The sequence below is a fragment of the Brachyistius frenatus genome, unplaced genomic scaffold, assembly GCF_029030835.1.
Source record: "Brachyistius frenatus isolate BFR_SWC_R1_liver_20210118 unplaced genomic scaffold, ASM2903083v1 Contig_162, whole genome shotgun sequence".
NCBI classification, from domain to species: domain Eukaryota; kingdom Metazoa; phylum Chordata; class Actinopteri; family Embiotocidae; genus Brachyistius; species Brachyistius frenatus.
The window spans coordinates 453,451-471,532 of NW_027210761.1; the positions used below are offsets into that span (position 1 = coordinate 453,451).

The following is an 18,082-nucleotide window of genomic DNA, read 5'->3' on the forward strand; positions in this document are numbered from 1 at the left end:
ACCCTGAAAACAGCTGTGCCTCCAGCTGTTGCTGCAGCCTGCACAGAGGCATAAAAACCAACTAATCTTGTATCTGAATAAATTAAAATTATATACACATTGGTACATAACCTTTGTGAGGAAAATATATGACATTTATTCAATCTGAATAAGACAGTAGTCACAATATCATAAAAAAAACATTGAGTAGGCCTAGCTTTTTCTTCTTCTTTTTTTTGTGACATCAGTTTAACTTCGATCAATCAGCCAAATTTTATGTTTAATTTATGAACAAAGCACACTAAGTGACTATTTTTGTCCCATGTAACGGTCAAGAGAAATACGAACCAATCACCCATCTATTCATGTCTGTTTTCTACTACAACAGACAAACCAGTAGAAACCATTCGAGTCTATAAAAGCAGGACAACAGAGAAAGAACCCAAACAGAGGAATCCACTGTGATCAAAATAAATCACGACTGAGCGAGAATGAAACCACCAGAAACCGTCTTAAATGTTTCTAATTGTTTCCGGCGTCGATAGAAACTTTTCAATAAAAACAACATCAACGCGTTTGAACTCACCTGAAAAACAACTCATGTAAACGGAGGCTGTGGCTGTTGTGTTGCAATGCAGTCCTTCCCTGATGCTCTTCCCACTGTCTTTACTTTCACTTTCAATTCCCATGAAAAATTAGATGAGCATGAAGCCTCGTCCTCCTCCTCTTCCTCCTCTTCCTCCTCCTCCCGTGTCACTTTACAAACACCCACGTGAAACTACATGGACCAAACAAACACACTTAAAGAGCCAATTGGTTTCACCAGTGTAACGGGACACACCTCATATCTGAATTTAATCACTGTTGATGTGAAGCACTTCCACTGATCTCTGATGATGTTTTGTGGGCGTCGCTCCGCTGGTAACTTGACACTCAGGTGTGCTTCCAACAGGTAAACAAACAGCTGCAGGTTGGTTTAGTTGGAGATGAAATACAGCTGCGTTTTATCTGAAGAAATCTGACCTTTTATATAAAGGAGTGAACGTGATCAATACCTTTGGTCTGTTTCGGTTTGATTGATGAAATAGAAATGGTGCAAACTTTGTTTTTAAATGCTGATTTATTTCCAGGTTTACGTGAAACGACGACGGACTAATCGAATAAATAATTATCATATTTGAACTTCATCGATCAGCTGCTGCCACACTGCGGCCACACTTTAATAAACACAAAAGAAACGTCTTGATTTGGCAATGTTTAAGATTTTTATTTTATTTGATTTCAACTTAATTGTGATCTCAGTTTCCCCTTGAAGGCACAAACCTTCCTTTCCTGCGGAAACTCTTCCGATGAGTATTGATCAGCATTAGCCAGTCCTTGAGTAGAGAGCTGTGCCTCAGAGAAGACGGCGCTGGGGGGCGGGGAGGCGGGGGAGGGGACGGGGCGGCGCGCTGCTGCTGCTGCTGAGACGGGACTTTTGGTTGGACGTCCTGCATGAGGATTCATTTCTTCTTGTCGGCCTTCTGTGCGGACTTGGTGACCTTTCCGCCGCTGGCGAGCTTCTTGTCCACGGACTTGATGACGCCGACGGCGACGGTCTGCCTCATGTCGCGCACGGCGAAGCGACCTGAGAGGAGGAGACGGGCGAGAAAAGAGACACGGGAGGGTTCAGAGCGAGGCTTTCGACAAAAAGCTCTTCATCCACCTGCAGTCTTCGTATCCAGGTCCCAGGTCGAGCTCATCAGAATCACTTTTTCTCCTCTCCACATCCGAGGTTGTGATTATCGGCACCACCAACCTACCAAATGCTGTTCGTTCCTCAACCCAGGCAGTTAAGAAAGACGGCCGCCTCTAAGTCTGGGTATCTCTGAGGTCTCTTCCTGTTAAAAGGGAGTTTTTTTTCCTTCCAGCTGTCGCTCATGTGGGAATTGTTGAGTTCTTACGAACTATCTAACGCGTAAAGTTATTGGTTGTTAAGTTTCCTGTACGACACACCGCCTCACCCCCCTTTAAATATGATGACATCACAGCCGGGTCTAACGTTAAAGACTCTCACATCCCTCACATTACACATGGCAATAAAATCTTGAATTCATTCACTCAGACTGAGTCTCTCCGGATTGAAATACATAGAAGCAGGAGTAAAAAAAATAAAAATAAAGTTCATTTATCACAGAGCTGAAACAAACACAACACATCGAAAAAAACACTGTGAATAAAATAAGTGTTAATATCCCCAAATATCCATCTTTACATTAACAGACAAACTGGTGAAGAGTGATTACATCAAATACCTTAAAAAAAAAAAAAAAATACGCTGAAATAAAACAAAATTAATTAGTTTGATTGTCATCATTTTTTAATGTTAATTTTTTAGCATGAACTGTATTTTAAAATTCATGAGTTGATTAAATTCTGGGGGGGGGGAAAAAAATCATGTTTTTCTTCCTTATTTGTGTGTTTCTTACACTTTTTATCTGTTTCATCTAATTTATTTGCTTTATTTTAAATGTTTTATTTAAAGTATTTTATGTGAAACACTGCATGTAAATTTCTTTCTGTGAAGCACCTTGAGCTGCATTTCTTGTATGAAAGGTGCTATATAAATAAAGTTTATTATTATTATTTATTTGTATTATAAATTAAATAAACATTAGCAAATTAAGAGAAATTTGCTGCGCCTGCAGATCTTTGTCGATAAAACATTCAAAAGATAAATCACGCTCGCTACATGACATGAGATTAAAAAGCTGCAATAATATAATTCGTTGGTTCAACAGGTCAAAAACAAAAACGTTACGATGATGAACATCTGAGCAAGCAGCCGCATTATAATTAAATCCATGTGAGTCATGTGTCTGCCTGAAGAATGAAGGTGAAACATTTCGTACTGTAGGTTTAAATTCATTCACCGACACAAAACAAGCGGCGTTTTTTTTTTTCCCTTTGTACTCACCCAGAGGGGGATACTGGGAGAAGCTCTCGACACACATGGGTTTTCCAGGCACCATGGTGATGATGGCGGCGTCTCCGGACTTCAGGGCCTTGGGGTTGTCCTCCAGCTTCTTGCCGGAACGACGGTCGATCTTCTCCTTGAGCTCGCTGAACTTGCAGGCGATGTGAGCGGTGTGGCAGTCGAGCACGGGCGCGTAACCCTGGGAGATCTGGCCGGGGTGGTTCAGGATGATGACCTGCATGGAGAGGAGTGGGGGCGGGGGGATTTTTTTTTTTTTACATATTCGCATGCAGTCGCTGCTTCGTGCCTGATTGATCTTTGATGCAAGTCACGCCGCTCTCGCCGCGTTTTTACTGTCATATGAAGGCAAAAAAAAAAAAAAAACCACCTTGAAACAAACTGTGACGTTCAGGTATCCTGTGTTGATATTTCTGGCAAGAAGCACTTACTTCTTGGCCTGAAGTTACAGTTATTTAATTTAACAAAGTACGTTCTCACGTTTGAGGGACTCACGAGAGATTTGAGAGACTGAGACAGAGATATTCTGACTTTAAATGTTGTCAAACACTTCTTTCAAAACATTCGTTTTTTTGTGTCGGCTCTCTGAGGTGTAACTACAACCATGTTCCTGTAGCCTTATTGTCTAATTTCTGGTGGGATGTTTCCTACTTTCCTTCTACCTATGACAGGGAACGATATGTTGGTGAAGGTGTTGTACTTTTTGGTTGGTCAGAACTCATTTTTGACCAAAAAAAAAAATCCAAACTCAAAGTCCACATATGAGCTTTTTCCAGAGCTTTCAACTGCATCTCAGAGTCTTCTTCAGGGGAGTTTGCTTGAGTTCTTTTTTTTAACTGGAGATAGTTTCATTTGATAGAAAAGTTGAATACCAACAATTAAAATTGTGGCGAGAACTGTTCCTCGGGTGGAATTTGTATTTCCTATTTCCTGTCGTTTGAATTAGTTTACTTACTGGCTGATAGTATACAGAATTATTCTTTGAGAAATTATGAAAGAATATAACAGTTTGTTGTGAATTTATCTGTATCTACTTTATGGAGTGGAAATGAGTGCATGTTTAGTATCTAAATATAAAACTATCTGTGCTCTCCACTCGTCTCTGACGCTCACCTGGGCGGTGAAGTTGTCAGCGGCCATGGGTGGGTCGTTCTTGCTGTCGCCGGCCACGTTTCCACGACGGATTTCCTTGACGGACACGTTCTTGATGTTGAAGCCGACGTTGTCGCCGGGCAGAGCTTCGGGCAGAGACTCGTGGTGCATCTCCACGGACTTGACCTCAGTGGTCAGGTTGGGGGGAGCGAAGGTGACGACCATACCGGGCTTCAGGACGCCGGTCTCGACACGGCCGACGGGTACGGTTCCGATACCTGAGAGGCAAAATGTTGGTAGTGAGTACGATCTTCGGTTTACTGCTGTTCCGGACACAAGAATGCAATTCTTTCAAACAAACACTTTAAAACCTGCAGCTTTAAAAAGAAAAAGAAAAATTCTGCCAGAAAAACTCCCAAATTGAGTCATTAACAGCTGTGAGGCCAAAATCATCTACAACGGGATCTTATGAGAAGACACAGTTGAGAGAACTTTGAAATACAGGAAGTGTCGTGTCCCCTTTCAGCAAGCCAGAGTCAGATGTGAAAAACAGCAAAAAAATGACTTTTTTACTTGCGCTTAATCAAAACTGTAAATTACAGAATAAAAAAAAAAAAAAAAAAGGTCTTCAGTAAACACTGTTCTAAAAACTTCTCAACAGCAAATCCACCCAGGTTGATGCAACAGAAAATAAGCACAACAAATGCTGCATCTACTTGGGTCACAGCAGTAGATGGAGACTTCTTCAGTGAATGTGCAACACAATCTTAGAAAAATGGCACCGGGTTGTATTTCTGTTCACAACAGAAACCGGACACCAGACACCTCTGGAAGTTTGATCATTTGTGTGTAAAATATGACGGTCGCCGTGTTTATTCTCAGTATTTACTGTCACAGGCTCATTTATAGTATGAAACATGAAACACAAACTCTCGGGTGAGCAGCTCCACTTGTGTGGTTTGATTTTGATATGTTGTGAATATCCTTCAGACCGTGTATATATGTATAAATGTTTCCCAGCTGTATATATGTCTATTTATGTTATACAAGTCTATTTATGTCTGTTTTTGTTTTTGCACGTTGAGAAAGAAGTTAAAACCGGAGTCAAATTCCTTGTATGTGTAAACAAACCCAGCCAATAAAGCTGGTTCTGATTCTGATGTTTAGTTTAATGTGGCCACTAACTCGGGCTCTTGTCAATTTATTCATAAAACATGAATAAACACTGGAAATAAAGTAGAGCTACGGTAGTTGGATTATCATTGTGACTCAAAATTAATTTTCATTAGCTCGTTCGACATGAGAATATTCTCATTCAAGACTTAAAATCCAATCATTGGTTAATGAAAATAGTTTTACTTTTGTCTTTACAGGAGAAAATGATGCATCCTCTCTGCTCTGTGCTGCTGCTGCAGCCTTTGACCTCACATTATTCAATTAATCCATATTACACCCAAACGAGTAAGACTGTCTGTATGAAATATTTGTAAAAGTACGTGGCTCATTTTTCCATTTCGTGTTTGTCAGACGTGAAGAAAGTAGAAAGAGGAAGACTCTGCTTACCGCCAATTTTGTAGACGTCCTGCAGGGGCAGACGCAGGGCCTTGTCGGTGGGGCGGGAGGGCGGCAGGATGGAGTCCAGAGCCTCCAGCAGGGTGACGCCTGTGGCTCCACCCTCCTTACGCTCGATCTTCCATCCCTTGAACCAGCCCATCTGAAGTAGAAGACAGACAGTAGACGGGTTAGTGAAAGAAAGGATTGTTTGTGATCATCAAAATGATGATGATGAGTTCGATCTGCTGCAGCTTACACGAGCGTCTCCCGACTCACCTTCTCGCTGGCCTCCAGCATGTTGTCTCCATGCCATCCGGAGATGGGGACGAAGGCGACGGTGGCGGGGTTGTAGCCGATCTTCTTGATGTAGGTGCTCACTTCCTTGGTGATTTCCTCGAAACGCTTCTGGCTGTAAGGGGGCTCGGTGGAGTCCATCTTGTTGACGCCGACGATGAGCTGCTTCACACCGAGGGTGTAGGCCAGCAGGGCGTGCTCGCGGGTCTGGCCGTTCTTGGAGATGCCGGCCTCGAACTCGCCGACGCCGGCAGCGACGATCAGCACGGCGCAGTCGGCCTGGAACGGAGAGAATTTACATGTTTTCTACGCACTCGTAGCATAAAGTGAGGAGATCGGAAAACAGCAGAATTAATACGTGATGATTACCTGCGAGGTACCGGTGATCATGTTCTTGATGAAGTCCCTGTGTCCGGGCGCATCGATGATGGTCACGTAGTACCTGCTGGTCTCAAACTTCCACAGAGCGATATCGATGGTGATACCACGCTCACGCTCAGCCTTCAGTTTGTCCAGCACCCAGGCGTACTTGAAGGAGCCCTTGCCCATCTATTGAGCCGGACGTGATTTAAACAACACAAATAAAGCACAAAATACAGTCAGTGAGAAAGACATGGTTTAAATTAAATTATGCCTCTTTAAAGTGGGAAAAAAAAAAAAAAACAGCAATTCAGTTCCACTTGGATTCAGCTGAGTTTGGGGTATATTCTATTTTAATATTACTGTTTGATTCATAACAAGAAATAACAACATAAGTTTAATTCAACAAATATAAATAAACATCTATTCTTACTTTATAATAGTCATGAAAAGTTGGACAAGATTCCAGATTTAGATGATGAAATATCACATTTAAGAGTAAGTAGACTCACTTAAGACACTTTGAGTCTTATAAGGTATTTATATTCCTTTTTTATGAATGTTTTTTTAAAAAAAAATTTAATTGGTTCTGAGTCACTTTATTTGATTTATTTTATCTATCCAGCAAATAAACAAAATATGTGTGCCTGTGACATTTCATCAGGATGAACATTAATACTTAAACAATAGTAGGTGACATAGTAGTTTCTTATGTATTTTAAGACCACTTTCGTACTTCTGACATTCAATTTTAAACCATTTTGTATGTTAGAAACTTGAGACTTCAATAGTAATATTTTGTGCAAGAGTAAAAAAAAATAAAAAAAATAAAACGACAATACTTGTTTTTTAACAGTAGGTGGCGGTTTTCACCCAGTAATGTCAGCGGGCTTGTCACTACCTCCACCACACCCGTTCCCCACTCCTCAAATGACACACGACCTCCATCCATGTCTTCTGTCATCGTTTTTTTTCCCTGGACATAAAACACGGGCGGCCCCCGACACCCACCTCGGCGGCCTCCTTCTCGAACTTCTCGATGGTTCTCTTGTCGATTCCCCCGCACTTGTAGATCAGGTGGCCGGTGGTGGTGGACTTGCCGGAGTCGACATGGCCAATGACCACGATGTTGATGTGGATTTTCTCCTTTCCCATTTCGATTTACTGTTTATAAACAACGCGGGAGGGGAAGAGATTATCAGTGAACTTATAAATACATATTTCAGTTTTAAATCAGTCGTCGCTAAAAGCGCGCGGGAGGGGGGGGGGGGAGTTGAGCCAGTGGAGGCCATTATGGCTCTTGGATGACGTAAACGACTGTTAAGTATAATCAAATTATAACCGCCGTGTCGAGTAATTATGTTTGACTTTAAACCAAACGTGTCTGCGTCTGGCTCCAATTCGTCTCTCGGCCGAGTCGCGACCACTTGGCAAAGCCCGTTAGGCCGCTAATTAAATCTGAAAAATAAAACCTGCAATACGGTGCACCTTCACCTTGTCAGTTAGCGGGCTTGTCGTTCCCTAACAACCCATTTTGTCGCGTGAAGCTGTGGAGCAATTTGTAAAAAAAATATATATATATATATTCACATATATCTCAACATTTATGGACTTCAGAAGGACATAGATGTTATACAATAATTAAAAAAAATCAAATTAAAAAAAAATGCTGCGTTGTGTTAAAACTCATTCTCGATGCTCGTTCACGCCACCGGAAGGCGACGCTGGTGAGTCACGCGCCATGTGCTGGACGGAGACCGGCTACTCGCCTCCATGTTGCGCCGGGAGCGCAGAGCCGCCATGTTGTCAAAAGCTAATGCAAAAAGCGCGCTGCCAGCATTGGGGAGGAAACTGCGCGTTCACGACTCCAGAAAAGGACTACCATGACTGGCAGAAACAATCTGGCAACTCGTTTTATATTTTAGGTTCACAGCATCTGTCCCCGTTTAGAGTCTTAAACATTCAGGAGTATTCATTATTAGTGAAACAAAGCCGTGTGGACCCGGAACAAGCGAGCCCAAGAGAAAGGTAGGTGAGCCAGCATGATATATATATATATATATATTTTAATACATTTTAAATGTAAAATTTTTTTTTTTTTTAATGAAATTTTAACAGCCAAGCAAACACCTGATCAAGTCAAATTCATGGTGTTTTTCCGGCGGAGGCCACTAACGGCAGATTCTTCCTTCCCTGCAATGAATAACCTCCTCAGAGGCTCAGATAGACAGTGCATGCATTTCCCCCCCTAATAAAAAAAAAAAAAAAGACATTTTAAAAGATGACATTTCACCAACCTGTGCCCAGCAACTACCAAAAGACGTCCCCTGATTTTGAGCGGAGGGAAGAAAAAAAAGGACAGAATGTGATCCGTCCCGAGTTTTTATACGGAGCTGCAGGAGAGGGAGGGCTGTGCGGGCTCCTTGTTGGTGTCAGGATAAAATAAGGGGGTGCTATTGGCTGGTGCAGCATAACTCCTATCGAGGCGATTGGATGACAAGCGCCTCACCGGACACACATAGCATGGTAAAAAAAAAACAAAAAAAAAACAGCTGCAACACCAGACAGAGGCTCGCCTGTCACACAAAAAAAAAAAAGCTACACCCAACTTGCAAACACTAAAGGATGAGGACAAGCCCGTGTCAATTTTTTCAAAGACATTTATTTTATTAGTTACCAGCAGCTTTTTCTTTCCAATTAAATGTGGCATTTTTCTTCTTTTTAACATCGAAACACACTTCTAAACCATTTCCAACTTAAACTTAACTGAGAAGAGGCACCGTCATGCGATTCAGGTAAGTGACAATGCCAGAGTTCTTTGCTTTTTTTTTTTTCCTGCGAAAACTTTTGCGATGGGTTTTAATCAGCATAAGCCAGTCCTTGAGTACAGAGCTGTGCCTCGGAGAGGATGACCCAGGGTGGGAGGAAGATGTTGGGGGAGGGGTAGCCAGCTGCTGCCAGCACACATTTCGTTGCTGGATGTCCTGCACGACCATTCATTTCTTCTTCGCGACCTTGTCTGCAGACTTGGTTGTCTTTCCGCTAACTTCCTTGGTCTCGACGCTCTTGATGACGCCGACGGCCACCGTCTGCCTCATGTCACGCACGGCGAAACGACCTGGGATAATAAAAAAAATAAATAAAAAGGGAGGTTAGCGGATGTCGAGTTACTATGCATACAAAAATATATATATTTGCTGCATTTCTGAAGTACACGTTGGGGATTCTGGGTACCAAACCTACCGAGGGGGGGGTAGCTGGAGAAGGCCTCCACAACCATGGGCTTCTGTGGAATCAGCTTGACAATGGCGGCGTCTCCAGACTTGACGAACTTGGGGCAATCCTCCAGCTTCTTGCCGGAACGACGGTCGATCTTCTCGATGAGCTCGCTGAACTTGCAGGCGATGTGAGCGGTGTGGCAATCCAGCACGGGGGCGTAGCCCTGACCGATCTGGCCGGGGTGGTTCAGGATGATGACCTGCAGACACGTTCAGAATTGAGACATCTAACAACAACAACAACAACAAAAACACTACTAGAGGCACCGGTGGTTGTCGTCTTCCAACGTTGACATCACTAACCTGGGCGTTGAAGCTACCGGCGCCCTTGGGTGGGTCGTTCTTGCTGTCGCCGGCCACGTATCCACGACGGATTTCCTTGACGGACACGTTCTTGATGTTGAAGCCGACGTTGTCGCCGGGGACGGCCTCGGGCAGAGACTCGTGGTGCATCTCCACGGACTTGACCTCAGTGGTCAGGGCGGGGGGAGCGAAGGTGACGAGCATACCGGGCTTCAGGACGCCGGTCTCAACACGGCCGACGGGTACGGTTCCGATACCTGGGAGAAATATTCCATTTTAGCAAATCGCATCCAATGTATCCCAATTTATTATGCCGACAGTAAATTGTCGCTCGGTTCTTACCGCCGATTTTGTAGACGTCCTGCAGGGGCAGACGCAGGGCCTTGTCTGTGGGGCGTGCGGGGGGATTGATGGCATCCAGAGCCTCCAGCAGTGTGGTGCCGTTGGCGTTGCCCTCCTTGCGCTCGATCTTCCATCCCTTGAACCAGCCCATCTTGAGGTAGGAGGAAGACGGGGAAACAAGTTAGTGGTCGTGATCATCAAAATGATGATGAGTTCGATCTGCTGCAGCTTACACAAGCGTCTCCCGACTCACCTTCTCGCTGTGCTCCAGCATGTTGTCTCCATGCCATCCGGAGATGGGGACGAAGGGGACGGTGGCGGGGTTGTAGCCGATCTTCTTGATGTAGGTGGCCACTTCCTTGGAGATTTCCTCGAAACGCTTCTGGCTGTAAGGGGGCTCGGTGGAGTCCATCTTGTTGACGCCGACGATGAGCTGCTTCACACCGAGGGTGAAGGCCAGCAGGGCGTGCTCGCGGGTCTGGCCGTTCTTGGAGATGCCGGCCTCGAACTCGCCGACACCGGCAGCGACGATCAGCACGGCGCAGTCGGCCTGAAACGGAGATCACGCGTCTCGTTTACATTTCGGGTACGCCGGCGTATACAAAACGGCAGAAGGGCCGTCACAGCTTTCTTGTGGAATTAATACGTTGATATTACCTGCGAGGTACCGGTGATCATGTTCTTGATGAAGTCCCTGTGTCCGGGCGCATCGATGATGGTCACGTAGTACCTGCTGGTCTCAAACTTCCACAGAGCGATATCGATGGTGATACCACGCTCACGCTCAGCCTTCAGTTTGTCCAGCACCCAGGCGTACTTGAAGGAGCCCTTGCCCATCTATTGAGGAACAAATAAGTTCAAATGTCATTGTTTTGCTACTCACACCCCCCCCCAAAAAATAAAAAAATAAAATACAAAAAAATTATTCATCAATATAAGCTTTGCTTGACCAATGTTTGGGTCTGAACGAGAACTTAAGTGCTCAGTTAAAAACCATTATACACCATTTAACAAATCGCTTTAGCTATTAAAAGTGATTAAATTGTGATATTGCATGTATATATGTGTATATATATATAGCTATATCTTCTTTGTACAGCAGCCTGCCTCGACTGAAGTGCACAGTCACTATCAGCGGTGCCCGCGTCTAGCCCCGCCCAGCGTGCGCGCGCACGGCTGCCTCCACCCTCGTGCCGGGCAGCTGAGCTCAAGAGAAGGCACGCTGGCGCCGCCATCTTGGACTCAACTGTAACGGCTGTACAGATAAGGACAAAAAAAAAAAAAAAGAGCCGTGTATATATAAAATAAATAACCCGCTCACCTCGGCGGCTTCCTTCTCGAACTTCTCGATGGTTCTCTTGTCGATTCCCCCGCACTTGTAGATCAAGTGGCCGGTAGAGGTGGACTTGCCGGAGTCGACATGGCCAATGACCACGATGTTGATGTGGATCTTTTCCTTTCCCATTGTTGTAGTTTCTGAGGGGGAGGAAAAAAACAAAAAAAACCGCCATTCGTTAGTTTATATCGCTAAAGCACTTTATTATTATTTTAAATCCGGTTTTAATAAGAAAGGCGGCTTCTCTTTTGTCCCTTTTTCTTTTTTTTTAAAACTGAACCGTGACATGTTGGGCCCGGCTTAATTGCAACACCAATACGACCACGAGTCAATTAAAAAAGAAAAAAAGGACTAAAAATAAAGACAACCGAAGCACACATTTTTAAAAAACTAACTCCAATCAGGACTCTTTATTAAACCCCCCTTTTTTTTTTTTTTAATCCCCTCTCGGCGGTGTTTGAGCCGCTCGCCAGGCGGCGGCTGCTAGGCCTCACTCGGCCACGGGCCAGCGGGGACACGTGTTACTCCGTGGGCCACGTCGGATAAAGTTACAAAGATCACCAAATATTCAGGAGCTATTTCGTCCAGACTCGCCAACACCTGTCGCTGGAAATGCGTGCTGTTGTTTCACGGGAGTAAAGAAAAGAAATGCCATTCAAGCATCCTCGTATCTCCGCTTTCGCAAAACCACTTCTTTGTTCCTTTTTCCCCCACATTTTCTCCTCCCTCTTTTGTTATAAAAAAAAAAAAAAAAAAGTTAAATATAACGTCGCTAAAACTCAGCTACACACAAACGGTACACATCAAATCAAGTCGGCAAAGCGTAAGTCACAACTACCCGTTAAATCGAGAGTAATTCCTTTTTTCTTTTTTTTTTGTAAATCCACAGGTTACTGTCAAGTTACATAACCGAAAAAGCAAAAGTTCTGGCTTTAAAGAAAAGAAACAAAAGAAAACGAAGGAAACAACGACATAACCACGACAACTAAAACGTATTAAACCGCAAATAAACCAGCTGGAACACGCGAGGGAGGCTGTCGGCGAGGCTGATGAATCAAAGCTTTAACTTACCGGTGTTTCTGGGTTTTCACGGCCAAAGCTGCTGCCCCTCGCCAGGTAACAGAAAGAGGAAGACGGGGCCTGGACTGGGAGGTTTTATACCAGATGGGCGGCGGCCTGGCTGTCCGTCGCCCTCCCCGATGCAAACCCCGCAAATCACACACATTCCTGCAAAAAACGTCAGCACGCCGCCGGATGAAGCGCCTCGAACATGCATGATGTCTGAATGTGAAATTCAGCTCAGAGCTGAAAACAAATGCAAATAAACCCGCAGAGACGCCGCAATCGTGACGGGAAATGTTTACAGTTTTACAGACGACAACAACAACAACAACAACAAACAACTCCCAAGACTTCCTCAACTTGTATTCATGATAGGAACTCCGTTTTGACTTGCAATCTTGAATTATACAATCTTTAAATGTTTTTTTTTTTTTTTTTTTTTTATCAGGCAGGAAAATACAAGTCAAAATATGACTGAGATAATTAAACCCAATTCTTGCTATTTAAGTGCCATTTGTGTGTCAGTGATGTGAATTTTAAACAGAAAACTTACACAATGCGACAAAATATTATATCTTCATGTCATAAAAGAGGGAGTTTTATCTATTTATAATGAACTCATTTTGATGTTTTGCAGGAGCATCGCAGCTTAAACGTCACGCACGGGTGATCGTCTGCACACAGGTAACTGGGATTTTGACTATATTTTTTTTTTTATTGAAATAAAAGTTTTAAAATCAATACCTCACCTCCAAGCCCCCTCTCCTGTGGCCTCCACCGCAGACGCAGATGTGTTTTGACTGAATTAACAAGCCATGCTTTCGGGGTGAAGGTGGTTTTAGAAGCCAGAAAACATGGTGGGAAATACATTTTAGAAACCACCGAAAAGATGGCTTGTTTGATATTTCTGCCTCTCCTTGGAAACACATCTATAAAGTAGCTTAAGTGTGTCATTAATTAGGAATATTTACACGCACTATGGACATATTTTCAACCCAAATCTGCTGCATATAAGGCTAAAAACAAATAGGCCTGTTTGTTATCAGGATGCTGCTCGGGTGGGGGGTCAAGAGGTCAGATTCTGCCTCTTCCTCCATCGGCGTGGCACGTTGCCCAGTATAGACGCAGCTGGCATCCCCCTGGTCCTCTCACACATCTACACACTGACTACTTGCTCGGCTCTCTCTGCAGTTCAGGTGACAGCCACTTAGACTTTGGCAGCTGCTGCCTTCACTCAGTGCGGAGGCGGCGGAGGCGGCGGCGGCGGCGGGTTACTACAAACTAGGATCTTGTAAGAAGACAAACAGGTTCCTCCGTGTTTCATAACCCGTCAAACAAGGCAGGTATTAAAGATATAGAGTACCTGAGGAGCCACGCCAAAAGTTATTCAGCTAACAGTTTTTTTTTAAATGTCTTCACGAGGTTGAGTCACTTCTATTCAGTAGTAGAGACTTCGAGACGTGGTCTGAAGCCGACAGGTAATTGGTTCACACCTGTCCCGGTCGCAGCTCCATTACAGTGAATCACATTCTCCAGTATCATCTGGGAGTGTCTCACATGGCGTCTTTATGTTTGGTTCATCGGAGTGACACAAATAGAAAAAAAAAAAAAAAAAACAGTGGTGGGAAAATAGTGGCCCGAGGGCCAAATGGGGCCCTCAAACAAAGGTATTTGGTTCCACAAGAAAAAGCTGAAGTTTGTGTCAAAACTTTGACATAATTTCTCAGAAATCAACTGCAGATAAGAATGTTATAACAGTTAATATCTGAAACACATCTGGTGACAGTTGAAAAGAAAACATTAGCAATTAACTTTCTGTCAACAACAGATGAAGCAGGCTGCTTTTTTGAGCCTTAAATGAGCACTAAATGTGCTTCTGTTGCTCTGTTAGCGCTCACTTATCAGAAAATCTGTATTGAACTACAATATAAGTTTATTTAATGCAATAGAATAAAAGACAACAGTAACAAATACAAATACTCACATTTTTCTCCACGGCTATCAAACTCGGTTGCCTAGGTTACTGAACAGCTAAAACAAAGTGACTCCTGACATGTACAGCCTCCTAATCTGAAAGTTATTTCTAGTTAGTTGCATTAAAGAAAAAGTACATTTAAGATTAGTGCGTTGTTTTTCTAACATAAAAATATATATATGCTGTCATTAAAAATTCACATAGAGAATCACAGTAGCAATAAAACCAGATAAAACCACTGAGAGAACGCAGGTTTGTTTAATATCTGTACGACAGCGATTTAGTAAAGAGGAGCCAAAGGGAGTTTTCCTGCCGACGAAAGGTGGAGCAAAGGAACTTGGCAGGGACTCACGGGTGGACTCAGTGTTCAGGGTGACACAGACACACGAGCACTTGACTTGACGGCTTCAGCTCCGTCTCCGGCTGGCAAACACAAGACCCAGCGACGGGGAATACTTTCATGGTCAACATGAAACTTGGCATATCAAGATCTCGCCAACCTTTGCCCCCGGATTTGAGATAATAGACTGCTGTTGACTAATGACTGCTCTGTCCTTCATCATTAATATGATATTATTCTATTATATTTTTAATATGCTGTGCATTTTTACATTTTTTTTTTTATTAGAATATTTTTACTGTCATTATTATTGCTTTTACCCTGTACCTTTACGTGTATGATGACTGAACAGAGCGAAGTACAACAGCTGTGCTCTTATTTCAGGCACCAACTACAACAGTTCAGCAGAGAGGGGGAAGTATGACTCTTTCAGTGTGTGTGTGTGTTGGTGAAAGGGAGAATGTGATTCAACAGGCCGACCGGCCGTCAGTCGCTGGCAGCACGTCAGTGATGAGTCATCGGGTGTGAGTGGTGGTCATAGCAACGGGAGAGCTGAACATTCAACCACTGATGGAGAAAAACACATTTGTTAGTACAGATCGATAGATGGACAGACGGACAGACAGATCGACACCATGACCAAAAGTATGTGGACACCTGAACATTACATACATTTTGTCTCATTGTTGTGTTTTAATGTTAAATTCAAAGGGCTTGAGTACCAAAAACATCAGTTTCACTCTGTTTGTATGTTTTTTTTAGGTTGACTTTATACATTAAATATTATATTTTTTTAAATGTTATTGTCTGTTTTTTGTATTTGAAGCCTCATTTTAAATGATTATTTACATATGTTATAATGTTTTTTGTATAAACCACCCAGTAACTGGTGCATACTGTTTGTGATTAGGAAGTATTCAAGCACTTTACTTAAGCAAACTACAAATACCACACTATAAAAATACTGTATTACAAGTAAAGTTCTGCATTTGAAATGTTACATCAGTAAAGCATTTAAATCTAATCAGGAAAATATCATTTAAGTGTTAAAAGTAGAGGCACTCAGTGCAGAAAAGGGGCCCCTGTGACTATAGCAACATGGTTAACCATGATTGGATCAGATTCAACAGATCAGATACCAATCATTGTTTAATTGTAGTTTATTGATTAGTTCACTGGATAGTTTTTACTTTTAAAATGTGGAGTTCATTAATTAAAACGGTTGTGAAGCTCTCATCTTAAGGCACTACTGTCTGCTGCAGCCTCCAGACCAAAGGTGTCCACATACTTATGGCAATTTGGTGTCGTGTGAATAGATAAAATTAGACACGATATCTTACCTCATTTACAGAAAATATACAAGTAATTTATTGATTTAAAAGCATGACAGTTTGCAGCTTAAATCGCAGTGAAGTGGGCAGCAGCGTCAACTGAGTTCTGGTACATTAGAGTCGTCCTCGTCTGCCAGCTTCGAGACACACGACTGTCTGAGTGGGTGCAGAAAGAAAAATGACTTGACTATTAAACACTGCCAACGTTCAGAAAATCCCACGTCGTTGGCATTCATGTGCACACAGGCAGAGTTTAAGGGTGGCACTATTTGAATCACAATGTCAGCACACTGTATGCAAATGCAGTCTGAGCCATGAGAAGGGGAAACAGTTAAATACAAATAAATCACAAGTAGCAACACTCATGTCCCATGGCCGCTTCAGTCTTGCAAAACGCTCCCGTTCACATCTGCAAACAAAGTATTCCCGTTTGGTGTCCAGCCCATTTGTTTTCACACCTTTGGTGTTAAGGCGGAGAAGTGTTCATCACATGCACATCACAGCCCTCAAGCTCGATAAGCTAAAGCTTTCAATGCCTTTTTCTTTTTGTGTCCATATGTTTGGACTTGGAACATTTTGAATCAATGTTAGACGAAAGAAATAAACTTGACATCATTTCTGTCAATGAATATAGTGTCTGTTACCATCTGCTGATAGTGTTATTATGAGTCTTATTTAACAGACACAGTCGAAAGACCTCTGCACAAGTTAAACATCATATTTGTATCAAAGGTGACAACATTTCAAATCTGGTAGCACTATCCTGGTTTTCCGTATAACATTATAATACTTAAGTGAAGCACCCAAGTTTTTATTTTAAAGAAGACACTTCCACTTCACTACGAGCTTTGTTTTAGCAGTGTTGGAAGATCAATATTTTTATGGCAGACGTAAAGGAAAAGGAATAAAAATAATAACAATATCGCTGATCAAATTTGACATTAGACATAATCAATGTCTCAGGTAAAAACCCAAATGACCAATAATCCTGGTTTAGCAAAACTTCTCTTTTGCAGCCCGTTTTGTTTTATAATGACATGAACATGCAGCAATCTCACTTGAAGTATTCACATAATCCTGAATTTAGACATATGAAACTGTAAAATCAACCATTTCTGTTGAAGGTGAACATGCATACAGTGAAATATATATATATATATATATAGGGGGCAGGTTTTGTTGCAACGTGCAATAATTTACATGCATGTTGCGAATACTTGAAAACTGCATCAGACATCCATTAGAAATGAGTTATGTCATAGTTTAACACGGTGCATAAAAAAACAAAAACAAAAAACAGCTGTTCCATTGTTTATTGTGCTAATATAGCGTAAGCTAATCATCTCGGTAGCTATAAAAGCCTTCGGTTTTACAATAAATGCTCGATTAAAACTGCCGATGAAATAAAGACGAAGCAGCCAAAGCACTAGTCTTATATTGAGAAAAAAAAAAAGAGAATTATCGCTGCGTAAATTAGCCGGTTAATAGCAATAAAAGGGCAAGAGGGACATGTGAATAACACGAATGGGGGATGACAACCATTTCCGTTGCACCACCGACTACGTCACCCGACTTTTTTCCCATTTACATCCGGGTCGTTCCTCAAAAGTCTGACGTCAGTTCCAAGTGCGTCCTGCACGGAGCGGAACACCCTCTGAACAAACTCGGTCCAGCTGTGACCACCACACGGTGTTTAAACGGACACGTAGAAACGGGACGACGTGTTGGATGAGACGCGACGTGTCAAAAGACGATCAAATACTCGCACAAGTGCTTTTTGTTGCACATTTCTGTGTTTTAAGGAATTTATAGGCCGTAGATGAATAGAAAATATCTACTGACTTAAAAAAAAAAAAAAAAAG

At 42.6% G+C, this 18,082-nt stretch overlaps 2 protein-coding genes and 1 long non-coding RNA gene across 3 annotated transcripts; 1 reads left to right on the forward strand and 2 right to left on the reverse strand.

Moving 5' to 3' along the window:
• Positions 1 to 1,221: 1,221 nt before the first annotated feature.
• Positions 1,222 to 8,660, reverse strand: eef1a1l2 (eukaryotic translation elongation factor 1 alpha 1, like 2). Its single transcript, XM_069716751.1, has 8 exons — positions 8,551 to 8,660; positions 7,265 to 7,417; positions 6,263 to 6,442; positions 5,876 to 6,172; positions 5,609 to 5,759; positions 4,067 to 4,323; positions 2,936 to 3,170; positions 1,222 to 1,606 (listed from the first exon to the last, which is right to left on the reverse strand). The coding sequence occupies exons 2-8, from the start codon at positions 7,406 to 7,408 to the stop codon at positions 1,482 to 1,484; spliced, it is 1,389 nt and encodes a 462-aa protein (XP_069572852.1). The 5' UTR covers positions 7,409 to 7,417; positions 8,551 to 8,660; the 3' UTR covers positions 1,222 to 1,481.
• On the forward strand, positions 7,823 to 15,684 carry LOC138631662 (uncharacterized). Its single transcript, XR_011311737.1, has 3 exons — positions 7,823 to 8,281; positions 13,212 to 13,258; positions 15,274 to 15,684. It is a non-coding gene; the product is annotated as an uncharacterized lncRNA (long non-coding RNA).
• LOC138631661 (elongation factor 1-alpha) lies at positions 8,896 to 12,692 on the reverse strand. Its single transcript, XM_069716752.1, has 8 exons — positions 12,584 to 12,692; positions 11,498 to 11,652; positions 10,834 to 11,013; positions 10,430 to 10,726; positions 10,177 to 10,327; positions 9,835 to 10,091; positions 9,497 to 9,731; positions 8,896 to 9,371 (listed from the first exon to the last, which is right to left on the reverse strand). Exons 2-8 carry the CDS (start codon positions 11,639 to 11,641, stop codon positions 9,250 to 9,252), a joined length of 1,386 nt encoding a protein of 461 aa, XP_069572853.1. The 5' UTR covers positions 11,642 to 11,652; positions 12,584 to 12,692; the 3' UTR covers positions 8,896 to 9,249.
• Positions 15,685 to 18,082: the final 2,398 nt, after the last annotated feature.